The sequence below is a fragment of the Saimiri boliviensis genome, chromosome 19 (assembly GCF_048565385.1).
Source record: "Saimiri boliviensis isolate mSaiBol1 chromosome 19, mSaiBol1.pri, whole genome shotgun sequence".
In the NCBI taxonomy this organism is placed as follows: Eukaryota; Metazoa; Chordata; class Mammalia; order Primates; family Cebidae; genus Saimiri; species Saimiri boliviensis.
This window is the reverse complement of record NC_133467.1, coordinates 25,326,564-25,344,985: the sequence shown is the minus strand read 5'-3', so window position 1 is coordinate 25,344,985 and position 18,422 is coordinate 25,326,564. Positions and strand designations below refer to the sequence as shown.

Sequence of the window (18,422 nt, the reverse complement as noted above, 5' to 3'; positions counted from 1 at the left end):
ACAGAATTCACCAAGATCAATTTTTTAAATTCTCCCCCAAACATAAATGGACAGAGAATATAAATTGACAGTTCATGAGGAAAAATAAGCAAAAAAAATTTTAATGTTTAATGTTATTAGTAACCTTAAGAATTGCCAATTAAAACAACACCCTATTTTAATCCATCACCGAGTAAGCACTTTCATACAGTGCTTGCAGGGTTGTTAACTGGTTTCAGTTTTCCCCCTCCCCTATTATTATATTTTCCAAAATTTTTCTGAAAACATCATTTCAAGAAATCTCTAGCGAACTCCTAAATCACCAAGTCAATCTTGCTATCTAGCCTCCTAGTACCCACTGCTCAGGCCCCTCCCCACCCACAAACATAGTTAGCTCTACATTCCTGCCTTGGCGTGCGGAGGGAAAAGAGGCGCCAGGAAGCCTTATGCTGGAATAATCTGTGTCTCAAACAATATGACCACAGGCCAATTTAGTGTGGAGTAGAAGTGGCCAGGATTCAGAGCCTGAAGCCCAGAACCGGTGGGCTTGGGAAATTCACTTAATCTCTAAATCTCCAATTCTTTGTTTTTTTTTCCAATTCAATTTAGAAATCTTTATATTATATAATTTTCAGACATACACAAAAGAGAATAACAAAATTAATCTCCAGGCACATCACCTAGCTTCAACTGTTACCGTTTCTTATCTAATCCCTGATACTTTTTTCTTCGCTAGAATGTGTTAAAGCAAATACTAGGCATTATAATTGATATACACTCTTTTTTTCCTCTCATTAAACTTTAACGGGCCTCAAAATTCTGTGACAAATTTTTGGTCAAGTTGTTCCCATTAAAAAGTACTGATTTTAAAAACTAATAACTTAAAACTGCCACAAGCAAAAAAGAAAACCATAGTGGTCCACAAAACATTCTCCTTTCCTTCTGAAGGTTTTCCCATGCACTGCTATCATTAACCAGTCTTTTACTACTAAATTTAAATGACCAATTGAAACAAACAGTTCTGAGACCGTTCTTCCTCCACCACTGATTAAGACTGTTGTGGCAGGTATTAGGGATAATATTCATTTAAAGCCTTCTGAGCTTTCTGGGCAGCCTTCTTGTCCACTGCTTGATGACACCCACCGAAACTGTCTGTCTCATATCACGAACAGCAAAGCGACACAGAGGTGGACAGTCTGAGAAGCTCTCAACACACAAGGGCTTGCCAGGAACCATATCAATGATGGCAGCATCACCAGACTTCAATAATTTAGGGCCATCTTCCAGCCTTTTACCAGAAGGGTAATCAATCTTCTTCTTCAGCTCAGCAAACTTGCATGCAGCATAAGCCGTGTGGCAATCCAGTACAAGGGCATAGCCAGCGCTGATTTGGCCTGGATGGTTCAGGATTGTCACCTGAGCGGTAAAGCCTACTTCCATTGGTGGGTCGTTCTTGCTGTCACCAGCAACGTTGCCACAACGAACATCCTTGACAGACACATTCCTGACATTGAAGCCCACATTGTCCCCAGGAAGAGCTTCACTCAAAGCTTCATGATGCATTTTGACAGATTTTACTTCAGTTGTAACGTTGACTGGAGCAAAGGTGGCCACCATACCAGGTTTGAGAACACCAGTCTCCACTCGGCCAACAGGAACAGTACCAATACCACCAATTTTATAGACATCCTGGAGAGGCAGGCACAAGGGCTTGTCAGTTCGACGATTTGGTGGTAGGATGCAGTCCAGAGCCTCAAGTAGTGGGTTCCACTGGCACTGCGATCCTTATGGGTGACTTTCCAACCCTTGAACCAAGGCATGTTAGCACTTGGCTCCAGCATGTTGTCACCATTCCAACCAGAAGTTGGCACAAATGCTCCTGTGTCGAGGTGATAGCCAATTTTCTTAATGTAAGTGCTGACTTCCTTAGCGATTTCCTCATACCTCTTCTGGCTGTTGGGTGGCTCAGTGGAATCCGTTTTGTTAACACCAACAATCGTTTCATACCCAGGATGTAAGCCAGAAGGGCATGCTGTCGGGTCTGCTGGTTTTAGGAGATACCAGCTTCGAATTCACCAACACCAGCCGCAACAATCAGGACAGCATGGTCAGCCTGAGATGTCCCTGTAATCATGTTTTTGATGAAGTCTCTGTGTCCTGGGGCATCAATGATAATCATGTAGTACCTGCTGGTCTTAAATTTCCACAAGGAGGTATCAATGGTGATCCCACGTTCACACTCAGCTTTCAGTTTATCCAAGACCCAGGCATACTTGAAGGAGCCCTTTCCCATCTCAGCAGCCTCCTTCTCAAATTTTTCAATGGTTCTTTTGTCGAAGCCACTGCATTTGTAGATCAGATGGCCAGTAGTGGCAGACTTGCCCAAATCTACATGTCCAATGACGACAATGTTGATATGAGCCTTTTTCTTTCCCTTTTTGGCTTTTAGGGGTAGTTTTCATGACACCTGTGTTCTGGTGGCAAACCCGTTGTGAAAAGTGATATACATTCTTAAAAGCAATTATCAGCATGTACAAAAAGCTTTTGGCTTGGAAATTCCACTGCTGGGAATCTAAGGAAATAAACAGAAATGTAGAACGTATTTTATGCACTTAAATAACAGGAAAAAACTGAAAGCAACCTCGGTGTTCAAAAATTGGCAAAAATGCTAATAGCCTTTGGTTTTTGCCTGCTTGGTGTTCCTTTAGTTCGCATAATCACTCTTTTCTTGCAGGAGACCCTTCTACACCGCCCCCCGCCAACCCAGTCTCTGATTCTGATGGTGCTGAGTGAACCCACAACTCCACGAGAAGACACATGACTCAGGTTTGGCCAAAGCGGGCACCCCATTTCCAGACACAGTGATTATTCGGGAACGGCTAGGTCCCAGCTAGGAAGGACATAACCTCTTTGCTATAAGATTGCTGGCTGCAATCGAAAGCAACATGGCAGAAAGAGGAGCCAGGAAATGAAAGCTGAGTTCTGAGTAATAGAAGATCAACGAACTCTTTTTGCTTAAATTACTTTGACTTGGGTTTCTTGTCACTAGCAACAGAGTCCCAATACAGACCATTATTTGGTGGCCTGCTTATATTTATCTGATGAAATACTCTGCAGCCATTCTCAGCCATCCTTGTGAATGGTTTTTTAAGGACACAGTTGTTTGATAAACTGAAAGCAGCATGATACACAATCAGTAAACAGGATGATCTTGACTATGTTTAAACCGCTCCCATGAAAACACACCCAAACTATTAGCAGCCATGCTGGTTGGTGAGGTTATCAATTTCAAACTTTCCATTCTCCACATTTCCTATACAAATGTCTTACACTAAATATTAAAGAAAAAACTTAAAAATTCATGTTATTGATTTGCACCCCCTTAATTCCAAAAGGAATCATAATTAAATCATAACTGTCTTCTCCATTGAAAATTCATAGAACATTCGGTTTTGAAGTGACAGTTTGGAATTCCCCTAAGAAACACTGACCAACCAGCATTACACAAATTAGAGCATTATTTCCTCAGTACTAAAACTGAAAGACATGCTGCACTGTAAGAAAGTAGTCTCCTTTGCAATTACTTTGTGATCTTCAGTCTAAATATTACTAAGAAGGGAACATCACATTAGCAATCTCCTCTGAATATTTGATGCATTTATTTCATTGGACCTGGTCTCATTTCATAAAGATTTTTCTCCACTCTTCCACATACCTGCCAAGGACTTTAAACCTGGACTAGAAGATAGAATACACTATGATTACTGGCTATGGTTGGTAAAGACAAATGGCCTTAACAGCTGAGCACAGATCGATGGTCAAGACAGCAACTGCCAAAGGCAGCTGTCCAGACTCTGTAGCTTCAGGTTTGTGAGCCACTCCCTTTCTGCCTTTATCTTTCTGTATCAGCTCCTGTCCTGCTCTCTGCGCCAAGGCTGACTCCTCCCCTCAACCCGTCTGACACTCATCTCCTATCTGTTTGAGGCCAGGGATCTGTTCTTCTGCAGCAGGTGGGATGCAAGGAGACCAGAAGCCTGATGTAGAAGCACATGGTGTGGAGGGAGTGATAAACCCAGGAAAACCTAGCAGCAGCAGCAGCAGCAAATCAGGCCTCCGCTTCTCCTCTTGGCCCTGCTAAGCTGCATTTACTCCAGTTCCTAAGCCAGTCGAGGGCATTATTCCTAGGGGGTTTAATTTGGCTGTGTAAGAAACCCGCACCTGCACAAAAAGTAGTCCACAGTGCCCCCTAGTGGCCAACGGGAATGTTAAGTGAAATATTCTGCACATTCAATTATGATGCAGTGCCTGCTGTGAAACACTGGTTGACTTTACTTTGTATAACCAGATTTTACCTGAATATCGATATGTATTTATGTCGTTCCAAATGCTGAAGAAAAAACTCAGTAAGTGGGTAAAGGGAAAAAACCAAATAGCTGCCCACAACCCAATTCTATCACAAGGTATACTGGCGCTGCCCACAACCCAATTCTATCACAAGGTATACTGGCGCCAAAATCCCTGAGGTAGAACCTGTGACAAAGGCTAGACTTCATCCATGCCCAGAATTTTAGGACATAATGAGCTTTTTGCCGACTGGAAAGAGTGGTATTATTCACTTCAAGTTTTGGAGCAGCCAGTAGTGGATTTAAGAGCATGCTATTTTGATAACAGACAATAAAACAAAGTGTAATAAATATTAATATCTATGTTTAAGAAAATGAATCCAACACATTTCATTAAAATAATTATTTTAATTATTGATGCTTTGAATAAGAAGTCCATTTTACTAAGTTTAGTATAAATTAGTTTTGTTAAACAGAAGCTGTTTGCTGGATCTCAGTTCACTTTGTAATTTTCAGATACAATGACTCATATTTATAACTTCTCTTTGCCATTTAAAGATTCAGTGGTTTGATTCCTGACATTTCCTCTCTTAGAGGAATCTTATGTCATCTTCTGAAATCATGAATGTTGGTAAGAATATTAGTGTCTTCTCTTCTGAAGATGTGATTCTTTTAATGACATGTTCTCTTCCCTCTGGTGACGTGACTTAGATCGTAGCAGCACTAGACGTTAAGAGATTTGGAGCAGCTGAGGAAGCCTTAGGTAATTATTAAGAGTAGCAGTATTAAAAAAGCTGCAGAGAGTGGTTTGGGAGGAGATTTGTCCCCGGTCGAAGGTGGTCCATGCCTGGGTAACCTTTATTTATAAAATACCAGGAACACACAAAATGTTCTTCTCTTTCTTTTGCAATCCAGTTTTGTGGCCAAAAATAATCTGTGTGCATATGTGTTTGATAATACAGTCTCAACTTAGGTGGGGAAATTAAATTCAGGAGTTTTATGAATTTCTTTTGTTCTGGGTATCACTTTAGAGTATATAAAGTTTTTCAAAAAATTCTTTATCAGAAATAGTTTCACTCTATGTTGGATTAACAATACCCAGGACTGTCAGACATAAATCAACATGAGTAGGAAGCTCCCTGTGAGATTCATCATTGCTTGTCTATCGTGGCAAGATTTATTCAGGTGCACCATAATGAGGCCAATCCTTCTGCACCAGGCTCAGGCAGCTCAGGAGGCAGCTGTGGCGAGTGACACACTCTACCCAGCACAGCAGCTTCCAGGAATAAAGAACACATACTCAAGTACTTTCAAATGCCAATGGGCAATTTAAACCTGGTACTCGTTCCTCTTCAAGGAGCACCAGTGGAAACATCTTTGGAATTGATGGAACAAAACTTATTTGATTACAGTGAAGGATATTTCTCTATGAAAATGGCTTCAAAATATGAAAAAAGTAGTAACCACATCTTTCAAGAAATCCAGTAACAGACCAACTCTATTTGCAAACAAACAGGCAAACAAACCAGCATGTGACAGAAAACTGGCTAACATTCTGGGATGCTTTCCAGAGAAACATTAAACCCTTTAAATGTGTATGAGCCACTTTAAGAAAATTTCACAAGTGTTGTTAAATTCGCCACAGTCTGCTTCACCTAGAAAGGGGAACAGAGGAATTCTGTTAAACTGGGTTAACAAATATTAAAAATTAATTCATTCTAGGGAAGGACTAGATAAAATTTCTGATCTAAAAGTCTAAGATTCTGAGTTCATTTCAGCCACTAGAATATATTAAAGAATGGCTTGGGTTTGTTAAAATGCAGATTACCGAGTTCTGGTTTCAGTGAGTTGAGGGTGGGGCCTAAGATCCTCATTTGAGCAAGGAACCTTCCTCTCCAAGTAAGATCTGACACACTTTGATAAACGCTAATGGGATGTAGCAAGAAGCAAGCCATTGCCGGGGCTGCTGTTGTTATCTCATTTAAGAATATCTGAAGGTTTAAAAGACGAAAATAGTTGAGAACAGAAGGGGTCCTGAACCTTAGGGCAGAAGAGCAGTGATTAGTCACTGCCCAGTGATACTGACCCCAGCTGGGAGGTGAACTTTCCCCCTTCCTGTTGCCACCAACTAGGAAATCCATCTCCAAGTATGGAGACTGAGCAAGTCTGTAATCCACGACCTTTTGTTACCTGTGTCTTTGCTAGGAAATATCTGGATGTGCACCAGAGGAGATAAAATGAGGCTTAGCACAAACATGCTGCTGCCCAGAGTTAACAGTGGTCGGGTGCAACGCTTATAAGAACTGCTTATTCGCCGGGCGCAGTGGCTCAAGCCTGTAATCCCAGCACTTTGGGAGGCCGAGGCGGGTGGATCACAAGGTCAAGAGATCGACACCAACCTTGGTCAACAAGGTGAAACCCCGTCTCTACTAAAAATACAAAAAATTAGCTGGGCATGGTGGTGCATGCCTGTAATCGCAGCTACTCAGGAGGCTGAGACAGGAGAATTGCCTGAACCCAGGAGGCGGAGGTTGCGGTGAGCCGAGATCGTGCCATTGCACTCCAGGCTGGGTAACAAGAGTGAAAACTCCGTCTCAAAAAAAAAAAAAAAAAAAAAAAAAAAACTGCTTATTCCAGAATGCCCGCAAATGCTTCATGCAGACATTTAAGCCTCCATTCAGCCTGCAAACATGCTCACAGGGGTCTTCACCCAACAGTCCAATGAAGCAAACCACATTTAGTTAAGCTCCCTATCAGCTCTCACAAGTGGCAGTCTCCATCTGTGTGAAATAGATTTCAGATGCAGAGGGCTTCGTGGTATTGAGAGAAATAATACCTTCCAAAACCGATCTGGGCAAGCCACACAAGGTGGCTGCCAATTGGGGGAGGCTCCAGAACGCCTGTGAGGCCCTGTGAGTAGTTCCCCAAGAAGACGGGGGCCTTGGTCCTCAGAGATATTACTGTACACTCCCTGGATTATTGAGCAGCTCTGGTGGCAAACCTAGTGGGTTAGATTAGTGGAGGCACTCCTAGACTAAAGATGGACAATTCCTAGCCATAGGCACCTGGTCAGACTGGGCAACTTTCAGGCACTGCCCATCCCTTGGGTTCTAGGGCACTGCCTAAGAAGGGTCACATCCTGCTCTAGTCTTTGGGGATCCTTTCAGGACAAGAAAAAAATATTCTGTTTTATCTCTGTGCTGCAGGAAAATGCTCCCTTGTCTGCACAATAAAGAGGCAACCTCAAAGGTATCTGTTTTACTCAATCAGTATGGAAACTTATGGGAAACCAGTTTTATTTTCTTATTAAACCACGCCTTTCGGCATGTTGTTTATACAAAGATAACTGCGCTTCAGAGATTATGTCCTGCGAAAGTCAACTTTAACTTCAAAGAGCAGGCCTGTCATTCCTAACAGTCAGCCTGATAATTTGTTGCCGGGGAATAAAGGTGTAATTGCTGCCACTATATTCCTACGAAGTCAGATGGCCTTGCGGCCCAGAAGACGATGAGCGGCCCATGCCTTTCTCGCATGCAAGACAAGCGCCAGGACTGTTGGAATCTTTATTCCAACAGTGTGAGAGTGTTTGTCTCAAGTAATAAGCTAGACAATCAATTCTAAACACCTGCTCTATGACACACACTGTCCTAGGCCCTCCTTGGAATTTTTAAAAATTAGAAACAAAACAAAACTGAGCTTTGCATCAAGAAATTTCCCATCAAGGAAAGGAGTCAACAGTTCAACATGGAACTGTTCTACCATTGAAAAAGACACAGATTAAATAAATGCTAAGAATATAAGCACCCAAATGACCTACAACCTACAAGCCTACCTTAGTATCATCACCGTCATCCCATGAATCAGCAGTCAGTCATTGCAGGCAGAAAGTGCCTGATAAAGTAGACTGAGCTAGGAGCCTGGCCAGCTACCCAAGAGGCAGCCAGAGGAGAAGTACCACTGAAGTGGATAAAACTGAAGTGATGGCTCTGAAGCAAGAAGGCTGGAGTCTGAATCCCAGCACCACCACTTCCTGACTCCAAGACTTTAGGGCAGTTTTTTACTTCTCTGTGCATCAGCTTTCCATTTTACATATGAGGAAAAATAGCACCCACCTGTTGCAGTGGTAAGTTGTACAAGACATGGTTGTGGTGAGAACTGAATGAGTGAATATAAGAAAAATGACCAGTAGAGCACCCAGCCGGTAATAAACGCTCAATAGCCACTAGCTGTTATTGTTACTGTTGTTATCACTTCCCCAGGTATGCCAGAATTCCCTGTGTCACTTGGGAGAAGCACTAGTCCCTTATATTCCTTCATTTGAACCCTGATCTAACTCCAAAGATTCTGATCACACTCTTCTTTCCTTTCTCCTTCTGTCTTCAGGTTCTGGGCTTCATTCTCACCCACAGTCTCTTTTGTCTCAGCCTCCTCCCTTCTAAGCACTTCTTGGTGGAATAAACCACACATCCCCGCTGGCATTTGTAGTACTGGGGCTGATGGGACGGGGTTACTTGCTCAGGCTCAGATGGGGGGTATTCACAGTCCAAGAGCACCTGAGTCGAAGCCTCATGAGAAAATGCCATCGTAGGTCCTAACTGGGCTCTGTTCAGGGCCCAACAAGCATAGAATGGAGTCTCAACCTGGTGTCCAGGCCTGTAGACAGAGTTCAGGGGATCTATAAACTTGGCTCAAAATTTTTCTTTTCATTTTCATTAGGCTCTAATTGAAATGTATCATTTCCTGCAATGATGAATGTAGGGAATAAACCACAGGGTGACAGTGTATCTGTGACTGTCTCCAACAGAAATAGAGAAATCACAGATACTTTCATATCATGTTACAGGCGTTGCAAATGTCTTCAAATATTGTCTTCAATCCTCACTACTTTGAAAGTACAGAAAAGCCAGGCATGTTGGCTCACATCTGTAATCCTAGCACTCTGGGAAGCTAAAGCAGGTGGATTGCCTGAGCTCAGGAGTTCAAGACCAGCCTGCACAACACGGCCAAAGCCTGTTTTTACAAAAATATAAAAAACTAGCTGAGCGTGGTAGTGTGTGCCTGTAGTCCCAGCTGTTTGGGAGGCTTAAGGCACAGTAATCATTTGAACCCAGGAGGTGGAGGCTGCAGTAAGCTGAGATCGTGCCATTGCACTCCAGCCTGGGTGGCAGAGTGAGACTGCCTTGGAAAAAAAAAAGTAATAGACTTATTACTGGATCTTATATTTAATATATTAATAAACAAAATTATACCACACATTTACAAATATTTTTATAAATGCATTTCATTATGAGATTGCACCACTGCACTCTGGTCTGGCAGACAGAGTGAGAATCTGTCTCAAAAGAAAAAAGATCTATTCTTTCATTGTGAATAAGATGGTGTTCTGAAACCATCTCCCTTCCTGTAGGACAACTACTTACCTTGGTCATAGTTCCTGACAACATTATGTAAGCACAAAGGGGACTTTGTAGATCAAATCCACGTTTAAAAACATTATTCTAGCCGGGCGCAGTGGCTCAAGCCTGTAATCCCAGCACTTTGGGAGGCTGAGGCGGGTGGATCACGAGGTCGAGAGATTGAGACCATCCTGTTCAACATGGTGAAACCCCGTCTCTACTAAAAATACAAAAAACTAGCTGGGCGTGGTGGTGCATGCCTGTAATCCCAGCTACTTAGGAGGCTGAGGCAGGAGAATTGCCTGAGCCCAGGAGGCGGAGGTTGCGGTGAGCCGAGATCGTGCCATTGCACTCCAGCCTGGGTAACAAAGAGCGAAACTACGTCTCAAAAAAAAAAAAAAAAAAAAAAAACATTATTCTGAGAGGGGGTCAGTGGCTTTACCAGACTACCACTGGCACATGAAACGGTTAAACCCCCTTGCCTTAGAAGACTGAGGATAGTTGTAAGGGCTGCAATCTTAGGTGAAAGATGTGTATGTACTTACTCAACTGTGACATTATAATATTCTTCCGGTGTCACAATTTTTGGTCCACCAAAGTAGTCCAGGACCCAGATATTGGTTATATTCAACTTAGCAAAGAACCAATTATGGCTGGAAGGCCAGGTTTTCATCTCAGGGTGTCGAATGAATAACGAATGCTTTGCAATATCCACTTCTGTCTCATTCACCTAAAGGACATATGTGAAATAAACATTCTTATACACTTTATTTTCTCATTTGTTAAGAATATGTGATTCTAGCATTCTATAAATCCTAAGAGTTTACCTGTAAATCTTGATCTTAAAGAATCGAGAAAATGAAGGAAATGTAAAGAATGCAGAGAATAAAGATTTCATTTGTTGGTGATAACAGATACAAAGATGTGGAAAAACCACTGTAGGTATAATACCAACTTTCATTGGTAAAAAGGCATTTTGAGCTATTAGAATAAGCAGCACTAAGTACTACAATAAAATGTCACTAGTGTCTAAGACATGTCATGTTTACATAACATGCACATGTTAAACATACAGATGAATGTACTGAAGGATAAAAATGTTTAGAAGCCACATAACAGAACTGAAAAGCATTTGCTGCCCCTCCACCTTTCTCCTGCCAGTGAAGGACACTCAACTACAGAGATGCATCCACCAAGAATTTCCAGACCATAAATAACACTTCTCTGAGGCGTTAATGATCGACACCGTCAAAAACAAAATCTGCTGGTTGGGTAATCAGATCAGCACTCCTGACACCATGCGCACTGCTCTTCCTGAGTCTGTATTTGACCTCTTCCCTCCAGCAGGTGATCCAAACTAAATTCACTTCCAGTTTTCAGTAACAAATAGTCCTCTGGTTGGCCTACTTAATACGTTTTCTCTGCTTTAAGCCACTGGTAAAATATGGAGACAATGAGCCCAGACATGAAAAACATCACACCAATGTAAAATGTAATGGAGAGGGAGGGCTCTGGTCAACCAGATGTTCCTTAGCAAGAATAATTTTACATACATGAGCGCATAGGTGTTACAGCTGTTTGGCTTCAGAAAATCGTTCATTTTCCCTGTATCTTATTGAACACTCATATGAAAGCAACTTATTAAAATGTTTGGTTTTCACGGAATTACTTCACCTATTAGAATAGAACATGTTCTGACTGGGCATGGCAATCACAAATCAACCACATTTCACTCTCAAAAGATCTATTCTGCCAGGCACGGTGGCTCACGCCTGTCATTCCAGTACTTTGGGAGGTCAGGGTTGGTGGATCACTTGAGGTCAGCAGGAGTTCAAGACCAGCCTGGCCAACATGGTGAAACCCCATCTCTACTAAAAATACAAAAATTAGCTGGGTGTGGTGCTGTGTGCCTGTAATCACAGCTACTAGGGAGGCTGAGGCATGAGACTCGCTTGAACTTAGGAGGCAGAGGTTGCAGTGAGCTGAGATAGCACTACTGTACTCTGATCTGGGAGACAGAGTGAGACTCTGTCTCAAAAGAAAAGAAGATCTATTCTTTCATTGTGAATCAGATGGTGTTCTGAAACCATCTCCCTTCCTGTAGGACAACTACTTACCTTGGTCACAGTTCCTGACAGCATTATGTGAGCACAAAGAGGACTTTGTGGATCAAATCCATGTTTCTTGCAGAAGTTGGTCTGTGCTAAAGTCATGGTCAGTGTAGCATATGGATTCTCCTGTAGAGAGAAAATGAAGATCCTCTCATGTGAAATACGGTTTCTGAAGAGGTAATAAATTTCAAAAGTTGCATACAGGATGTCCTAGAACTTGACCAGTCTTCCATGAAACGATGAATCGTAAAACATCACCTTCGACTCAGGAGAAAACAGTACTTAGATAGAGACTGATCCTGTCTACTCCCCAAAGGAGGAGGGGAGGTTCATATTATAAAATTAACTGACTTGGTAAAAATTATTTCAACATACTTTTTCTAAAACCCTGAATTTATTCCATGTTTATCAGAAGAATAATAATTATAGTGCCACCCAAATTGAAGGCTGTTCTACAGGCTTCACTGACAGATTTCAAGGGTTAAACTCTAATACAAAACCATTGCATAAAAATACCAGTTGCTCAACTAACTATATGGGTTAAGCAAGAAAGCAGCTGAATCATGCTTGGTTATCTTACATTAGCAGAAACTGTCATGTGATTTCAAAACTGGAGAAGTTGTTCATTTCTGCTTTAGTAACAAAAAGTCTCCCAGATTCAAAAAGGCAAGCAAATTCTTAATTCTTTTTTTTTTTGTTTTTTGTTTTTTTGTTTTTTTGAGACAGAGTTTCGATTGTTACCCAGGCTGGAGTGCAATGGCGCGATCTCGGCTCACCGCAACCTCCGCCTCCTGGGTTCAGGCCATTCTCCTGCCTCAGCCTCCTGAGTAGCTGGGATTACAGGCACGTGCCACCATGCCCAGCTAATTTTTTTTGGATTTTTTAGTAGAGACGGGGTTTCACCATCTTGACCAGGATGGTCTCAATCTCTTGACCTCGTGATCCACCCGCCTCGGCCTCCCAAAGTGCTGGGATTACAGGCTTGAGCCACCGCACCCGGCCTCTTAATTCTTTCTTATTCAGAAATCAGCTTCAGAAGAGGCATTGTTGACAGATTATAGCAAAATTCACACATTGCACTTTTAGACTATTTAGCTCTTTAAGTTCTAAGTGTCTTGTGTGGAGAATTTTGCCATTTCACAGTGATCCATCAAAACAGAGAGTCATAGAGATTTCTTTGAAATCATTTAGCCAAATAGTTACTGTCCAGAAACTATTAGCAAGGCACCACAGGAGACCAAAAAGGGGGAGGGGATACTCAGGTAAACTCTCTCCCCTCTGTGAGTTTATAATCTGGTTGAAAAGGAAGACATAAACAAAACGTGTATTTCCAGTATAGGCTGGAGTGATAGAGAAACTATAAGGAGCTTTACAATATATTCAAAACCAGGATAGAAGGTAGAAGGACATACTAAAGAGAGGAGATGCTAACTGCAAAAAACACAGAACTGGGCGAGTCTAAGACTTGATGAAGAATACCAAGAAACCCAATTTGCCGGAAAGAGGGGCTTTCCTAGGGGAGGAGGCTGGGGTTGGGAATGGAGAGGGCTCAAACCCAAGCTAAGAAGTCTAGATTGTAATTTGTAGGCCAGCCTTTAGCAATGTTTTCAAAGAACCACCTGCCTGGAGAGCTTGTTAAAATGCTGATTTGGGTTAAAATGTCGAAAGAGGCTTCATTCCCAATCCAGATTTCTGCAATTTTTTTTTTTTTTTTTTTTTTTTTTGAGACGGAGTTTCGCTCTTGTTACCCAGGCTGGAGTGCAATGGCGCGATCTCGGCTCACTGCAACCTCCGCCTCCTGGGCTCAGGCAATTCTCCTGCCTCAGCCTCCTGAGTAGCTGGGATTACAGGCACGTGCCACCATGCCCAGCTAATTTTTTGTATCTTTAGTAGAGACGGGGTTTCACCATGTTGACCAGGTTGGTCTCGATCTCTCGACCTCGTGATCCACCCGCCTCGGCCTCCCAAAGTGCTGGGATTACAGGCTTGAGCCACTATTTTTAAGACAGTGTCTCACTGTCACCCAGTGCAGTGGCACAATCATGGCTCATTGTGGCCTCGACCTCCGGGGCTCATGTGATCCTCCCATCTCAGCCTCCCAAGTAGCTGGGACTATAGGTGTGTATCACCAGACCCAACTAATCGGCTGTTTTTTATTTTTTATAGACATGGAGTTTCACTATATTGCCCTGGCTAATCTCAAAATCCTGGACTTAAGTGATTCCTCCCGCCTTGGCCTTCCAAAGTGCTGGGATTACAGGCGTGAGCCACCAAGCTGTCCTCTATGTGCATTTTATTTATTTATTTAGAGATGGAGTCTAGCTTTGTCACCCAGGCTGGAGTACAATGGTGTAATCTCGGCTTGCTGCACCTCTGCCTCCCAGGCTCAAGGGATGCTCTCACCCCAGCGTCCCAAATAACTGGGACTACAGGGACACATCCAGCTAATTTATGTATTTTTAGTAGAGATGGGTTTCGCCATGTTGGCCAGGCTGGTCTCAAATGCCTGACCTCAGGTAATCCGCCCACCTCAGCCTCCCAAAGTGCTGGGATTACATACTGGAGCCACTGCACCCTGCCTCTATCTGCATTTTAAACAAGTATCTCAGGTGACTCTTACATAGCTGTAGGCATTTGGGTGTTGTTAAAGGTTTCTGGCCAGAGTGACAGATATTTTTGTTTACCTAATTGGGTAGACAAGGCAGATGGGGCCAACAGGAAGACTATGTAAGAGATGTGCTAGTACTTCTGGGCATGAGGTGATAAGCTTAAGGACGAGGTGGCAGGAATAAAGAGGAAGGGACAAGGGTGGAGGCAAAGAAGGCAACAGAAAACTGTCAGGACTTGGGAACTGAGGGATTTGAGGAGGCAGTGAGAATTCCAACTGGGTTTACTGAGAAAACAGTAATTCCATTAACAGAAATGGAGAAGATCAAAAACAGCTGGTTTCAGAAGGACTGGACTTCAACATGTTGAATTTGAGGTGGTGGCAAACTAATGAAGTACAAATGAACAGCAACCAGAAATACAGAGAACTTTAAAGAGGTCAGAAATGGACACACATTTGGAAGTGAGTCCTAGAAGGTGGGAATGAAGAAATGAGAGTGTATACAATCTTCTGAGGATCATTACAGAGAACAAAAGAGCAGGAAATTGACTTTAAGGAATACTTATGTTAATGGATCAGAGAAAAAAAATCAAGAGTGACCAGAGCAGAAAGGGGTACATCACAAGTAAAGAATGCCAAGACAGAAGAAAGGCTAATGGTAAGAGGTCTTGGTGCAAATAATCCAACACCAAGATTTCCCTTCTGACTCGCTGGCTCTGCAGCCAAACATGGTCCTACTACTAGCTAACATCAGCAACACTGTCCTACAGACATTTACTATATAAAAATGCCACAAAGAAAGAGACATACAAAAGGAACATCCCAGTGGTAAGTACATTTGAAGCTCACAACCTAAGTTACAAGGGACACGCATTTTACACGTGAGATACAGTCCCAAACTTAGGTCTTCTTGTTTCTTCTGACCGATTTCACCCCGTCAATGAGAAGAAATGCAGAGCACCCTGGAGGTCAGGAGGAAGAAAAGAAGCAAGCAGAAACTCTGACTGGCTAATTGATGGAATCAAGTCAGACCAGTTCGGATGTGGCCACATCTTTTCACTGCCATCATGGAAACCGGAAGCCCTGGGTAAGTTCCTTGCCACCCTCCGATTTCTAGAAACATCAAAGACCTGGTCTGGAGTCCTACCTGACAGCCATTGGGTGGCTGGTCACAGGTGAGTCCCTGGCACCTGAGTCTGTTTCCTCACTCCTGAAATGGGGACAATAATACCAGCAACTCCTTAGTCACCTCACAAATTTAAATATGATTATGTATTGCTTAATCTCCCTCCTCCACACTTAGAATCATCAGGGAGTGGTTTGTCGGGGGAAGGAGTGTTGTCTTAAAATAAAATGTGTTTTTGATAAAATGTCTGGGCATTGCATTTTTAAAGTCTTCTTAGGTAACTATGATTTGCAGTCAAAGTTGTAGACCCCTGATGGAGTGGAATGAGTCTGCCTTGAGAAAATGCCTAAAGGTGTGGAATGGGCTGGGAATAAGAAAAATGGTGAACTGGAGTGTATCTGCCTTAGCTAAAAGAGGGCACTGCTTCTGTTTGTGCTCAGAGAATGCAGGCCCACAGTGTCACTGGATATTCCCATTTTTTAAAGAAAAGGTAGAGATTGAGACTTTAAAGTAAAATCTAAATTTTAAAATGTTGGTAACGAATTCAAATTTATTAAAAACAAAACAGAACTCTGTGTGGGCCAAAGAAAACTGGTCTGTGGGACATATTCAGCGGATGAGCCACCAGCCTGTGATATGTGGTTTGAAGAAAGATAAACCTGAGCTGAAACTAGGGTTTGCCTGCTGGCTTTGAACAAGTTACTTAACCTAGGTAGGCCTCAAGTTCATCTGCAGAATGGGGATGATAATACCTACTTCAAAGAATTATTAGAAGAGACAATGGGGGCCGGGCGCGGTGGCTGAAGCCTGTAATCCCAGCACTTTGGGAGGCCGAGGCGGATGGATCACAAGGTCAAGAGATCGAGACCATCTTGGTCAACAAGGTGAAACCCCGTCTCTACTAAAAATACAAAAAAATTAGCTGGGCATGATGGTGCGTGCCTGTAATCCCAGCTACTCAGGAGGCTGAGGCAGGAGAATTGCCTGAACCCAGGAGGCGGAGGTTGCGGTGAGCCGAGATTGCGCCATTGCACTCCAGCCTGGGTAACAAGAGCGAAACACCGTCTCAAAAAAAAAAAAAAAAAAAAAAAAAAAAAAAGAAGAGACAATGAATATAAGGCGAATGGAAAAGTGATTAAAAGCATCAGTTTCTTACATCCTGTCTTTATCAACAATGTTGTACTTTCACAGTTGACCTAAAATCTGAGATTTTTGTCAAAAAGGCCCTCCACCAAATCAGGCTCCATTCCTGGACTCTCTCCGTCTCCAGCCTCCCAAGCCTCCTGTCTGTGACTCCACCTCTGAGACAGCAGAGGTCCACCAGAGTTATAATTGTGGCTCTGTACCAGAAGGTGGGCACCAGAAGGTGGGCAAAGGGCGAGGAGGAGATAGACTTTCAATCAGCTCTGCACCTTAGTGAGGACCCACTGTGCTTGTGGAGGCCTAAAGATTGCAATGATCATTGTAATCGTCCACGATATCGTACATTAGCTTCCTGCAGCAGGAGAGAAAAGTCTTAATTCAGGAGGGGTAAGAGAGAAAGAAACCCTGAAGTCACATATTAAAATACTTAAATACCCAACTATCTTTATGCCCTGTAAAACCTTTAAGAATAGGAGCCTGGCTGGGCACGGTGGTTCACGTCTGTAATCCCAGCACTTTGGGGGGCTGAGGTGGGTGGTTCACTTGAGGTCAGGAGTTCGAGACCGGCCTGGCCAACATGGTACAAAAATTAGCCAGGTGTGGTGGTGCGCACCTGTAATCCCAGCTACTCGGGGAAGCTGAGGCACGGGAGGCGGAGGTTGCAGTGAACCGAGATACGCATTACACTCCAGCCTGGGCGATAAGGGAGACTCTGTCTCCAAAAAAAAAAAAAAAAGAAAAAAAAGAAAAGAAACAGAAAAAAAGAAAAGAGAAGAAGAGCCCAGTTAATGGTGACACTGTGCCCCAAGACGACTCACGACCACTCAGGGATGAGAAGTCCTGGGGCTACCGGCAGAGACTTGACCCCAGGTGTGTGGCCCAGTGGCGGGGGCATGTGCGAAATTCCCGGTAGTTGCCCAACCACTGGGACGCTGTAACGTCCGCCAGCCAGCTCTGCGGAGAAGCCGCAGCCGTTCCACTTCCCGGGAAGGATTTTGGCGAGGGTGAAGGCTCTGTCTGCGGCCGGCCTGAGAAAGCCGCGGGCCGCGCTCACCTGCAGGTTGCTCACGGAAAGCTGCAGCGGGCTCAGGTAGAAGTAGGGCACGCCGCTGCCCGCGCCCGGGGGCCCGTCGCTCAGCGAGAGAACGTCGGAGAAGGGCCGGCCGCGCACCGCCTCCAGCGTGGAGATGGTGGCGAGCGCGCCCCAGTCGCAGACGTGCGTCACGAAGCGGGCCACGCGCGCCGCGTCCTCGCGTGGTGGTAGCGGCGGCAGCCGCGAGGCCTCGTCCCAGTCCCCGTGGTCCCGACCGCCGCGACCCCGAGCGGGCGACACAAACAGCGCCAACAGCGCCGACGCCAGCAGGGCGGCGAGCAAGGCGCGCGCAGACCAGCGGGTTCGCCCGGCCATACCCTCGTCTCCAGAGTCTGGGCCCGCGACCTCCAGCCGCCCAGCGAGAGCCCGGCTCGCCCAGGCCCCGCCCCCACGCCCAGGCCCCGCCCCTCCGCGAGGCGCCAATCAGAGCTGAGCACAATGCAGGGGGGCGGGGGCGGGGCCCCTCTGCTGCTCCGCAAGCTGCAGGAGACGCGATTGGCTCATCCGCCGTCGCTCCGCCCGCCCTCTTTAAGGGGTGTGACTTTGTCCTAAATGGGATGTTTGTTTTGTTTGGCAGGCGGAAAAAGAATGGCTTGAAGAAACTCGAGCAGCTTGCCCAAGTC

General features: G+C 44.1%; 1 protein-coding gene and 1 pseudogene across 2 annotated transcripts; both read right to left on the bottom strand.

Annotated features, from left to right (window-relative positions):
* Positions 1-1,048: 1,048 nt before the first annotated feature.
* On the bottom strand, positions 1,049-2,434 carry LOC101034317 (elongation factor 1-alpha 1 pseudogene; annotated as a pseudogene).
* On the bottom strand, positions 2,392-18,206 carry CREG1 (cellular repressor of E1A stimulated genes 1). 2 transcript variants are annotated; one of them, XM_074390198.1, is made up of 4 exons: positions 17,761-18,206; positions 11,836-11,955; positions 10,264-10,448; positions 2,392-2,551 (listed from the first exon to the last, which is right to left on the bottom strand). In XM_074390198.1, exons 1-4 carry the CDS (start codon positions 18,112-18,114, stop codon positions 2,491-2,493), a joined length of 720 nt encoding a protein of 239 aa, XP_074246299.1. In that variant the 5' UTR covers positions 18,115-18,206; the 3' UTR covers positions 2,392-2,490. The 2 variants fall into 2 exon arrangements, with proteins under 2 accessions (XP_074246299.1, XP_003928137.1); XM_003928088.3 differs by lacking the exon at positions 2,392-2,551 and adding an exon at positions 4,711-5,977 and having other exon boundaries at positions 17,761-18,204.
* Positions 18,207-18,422: the final 216 nt, after the last annotated feature.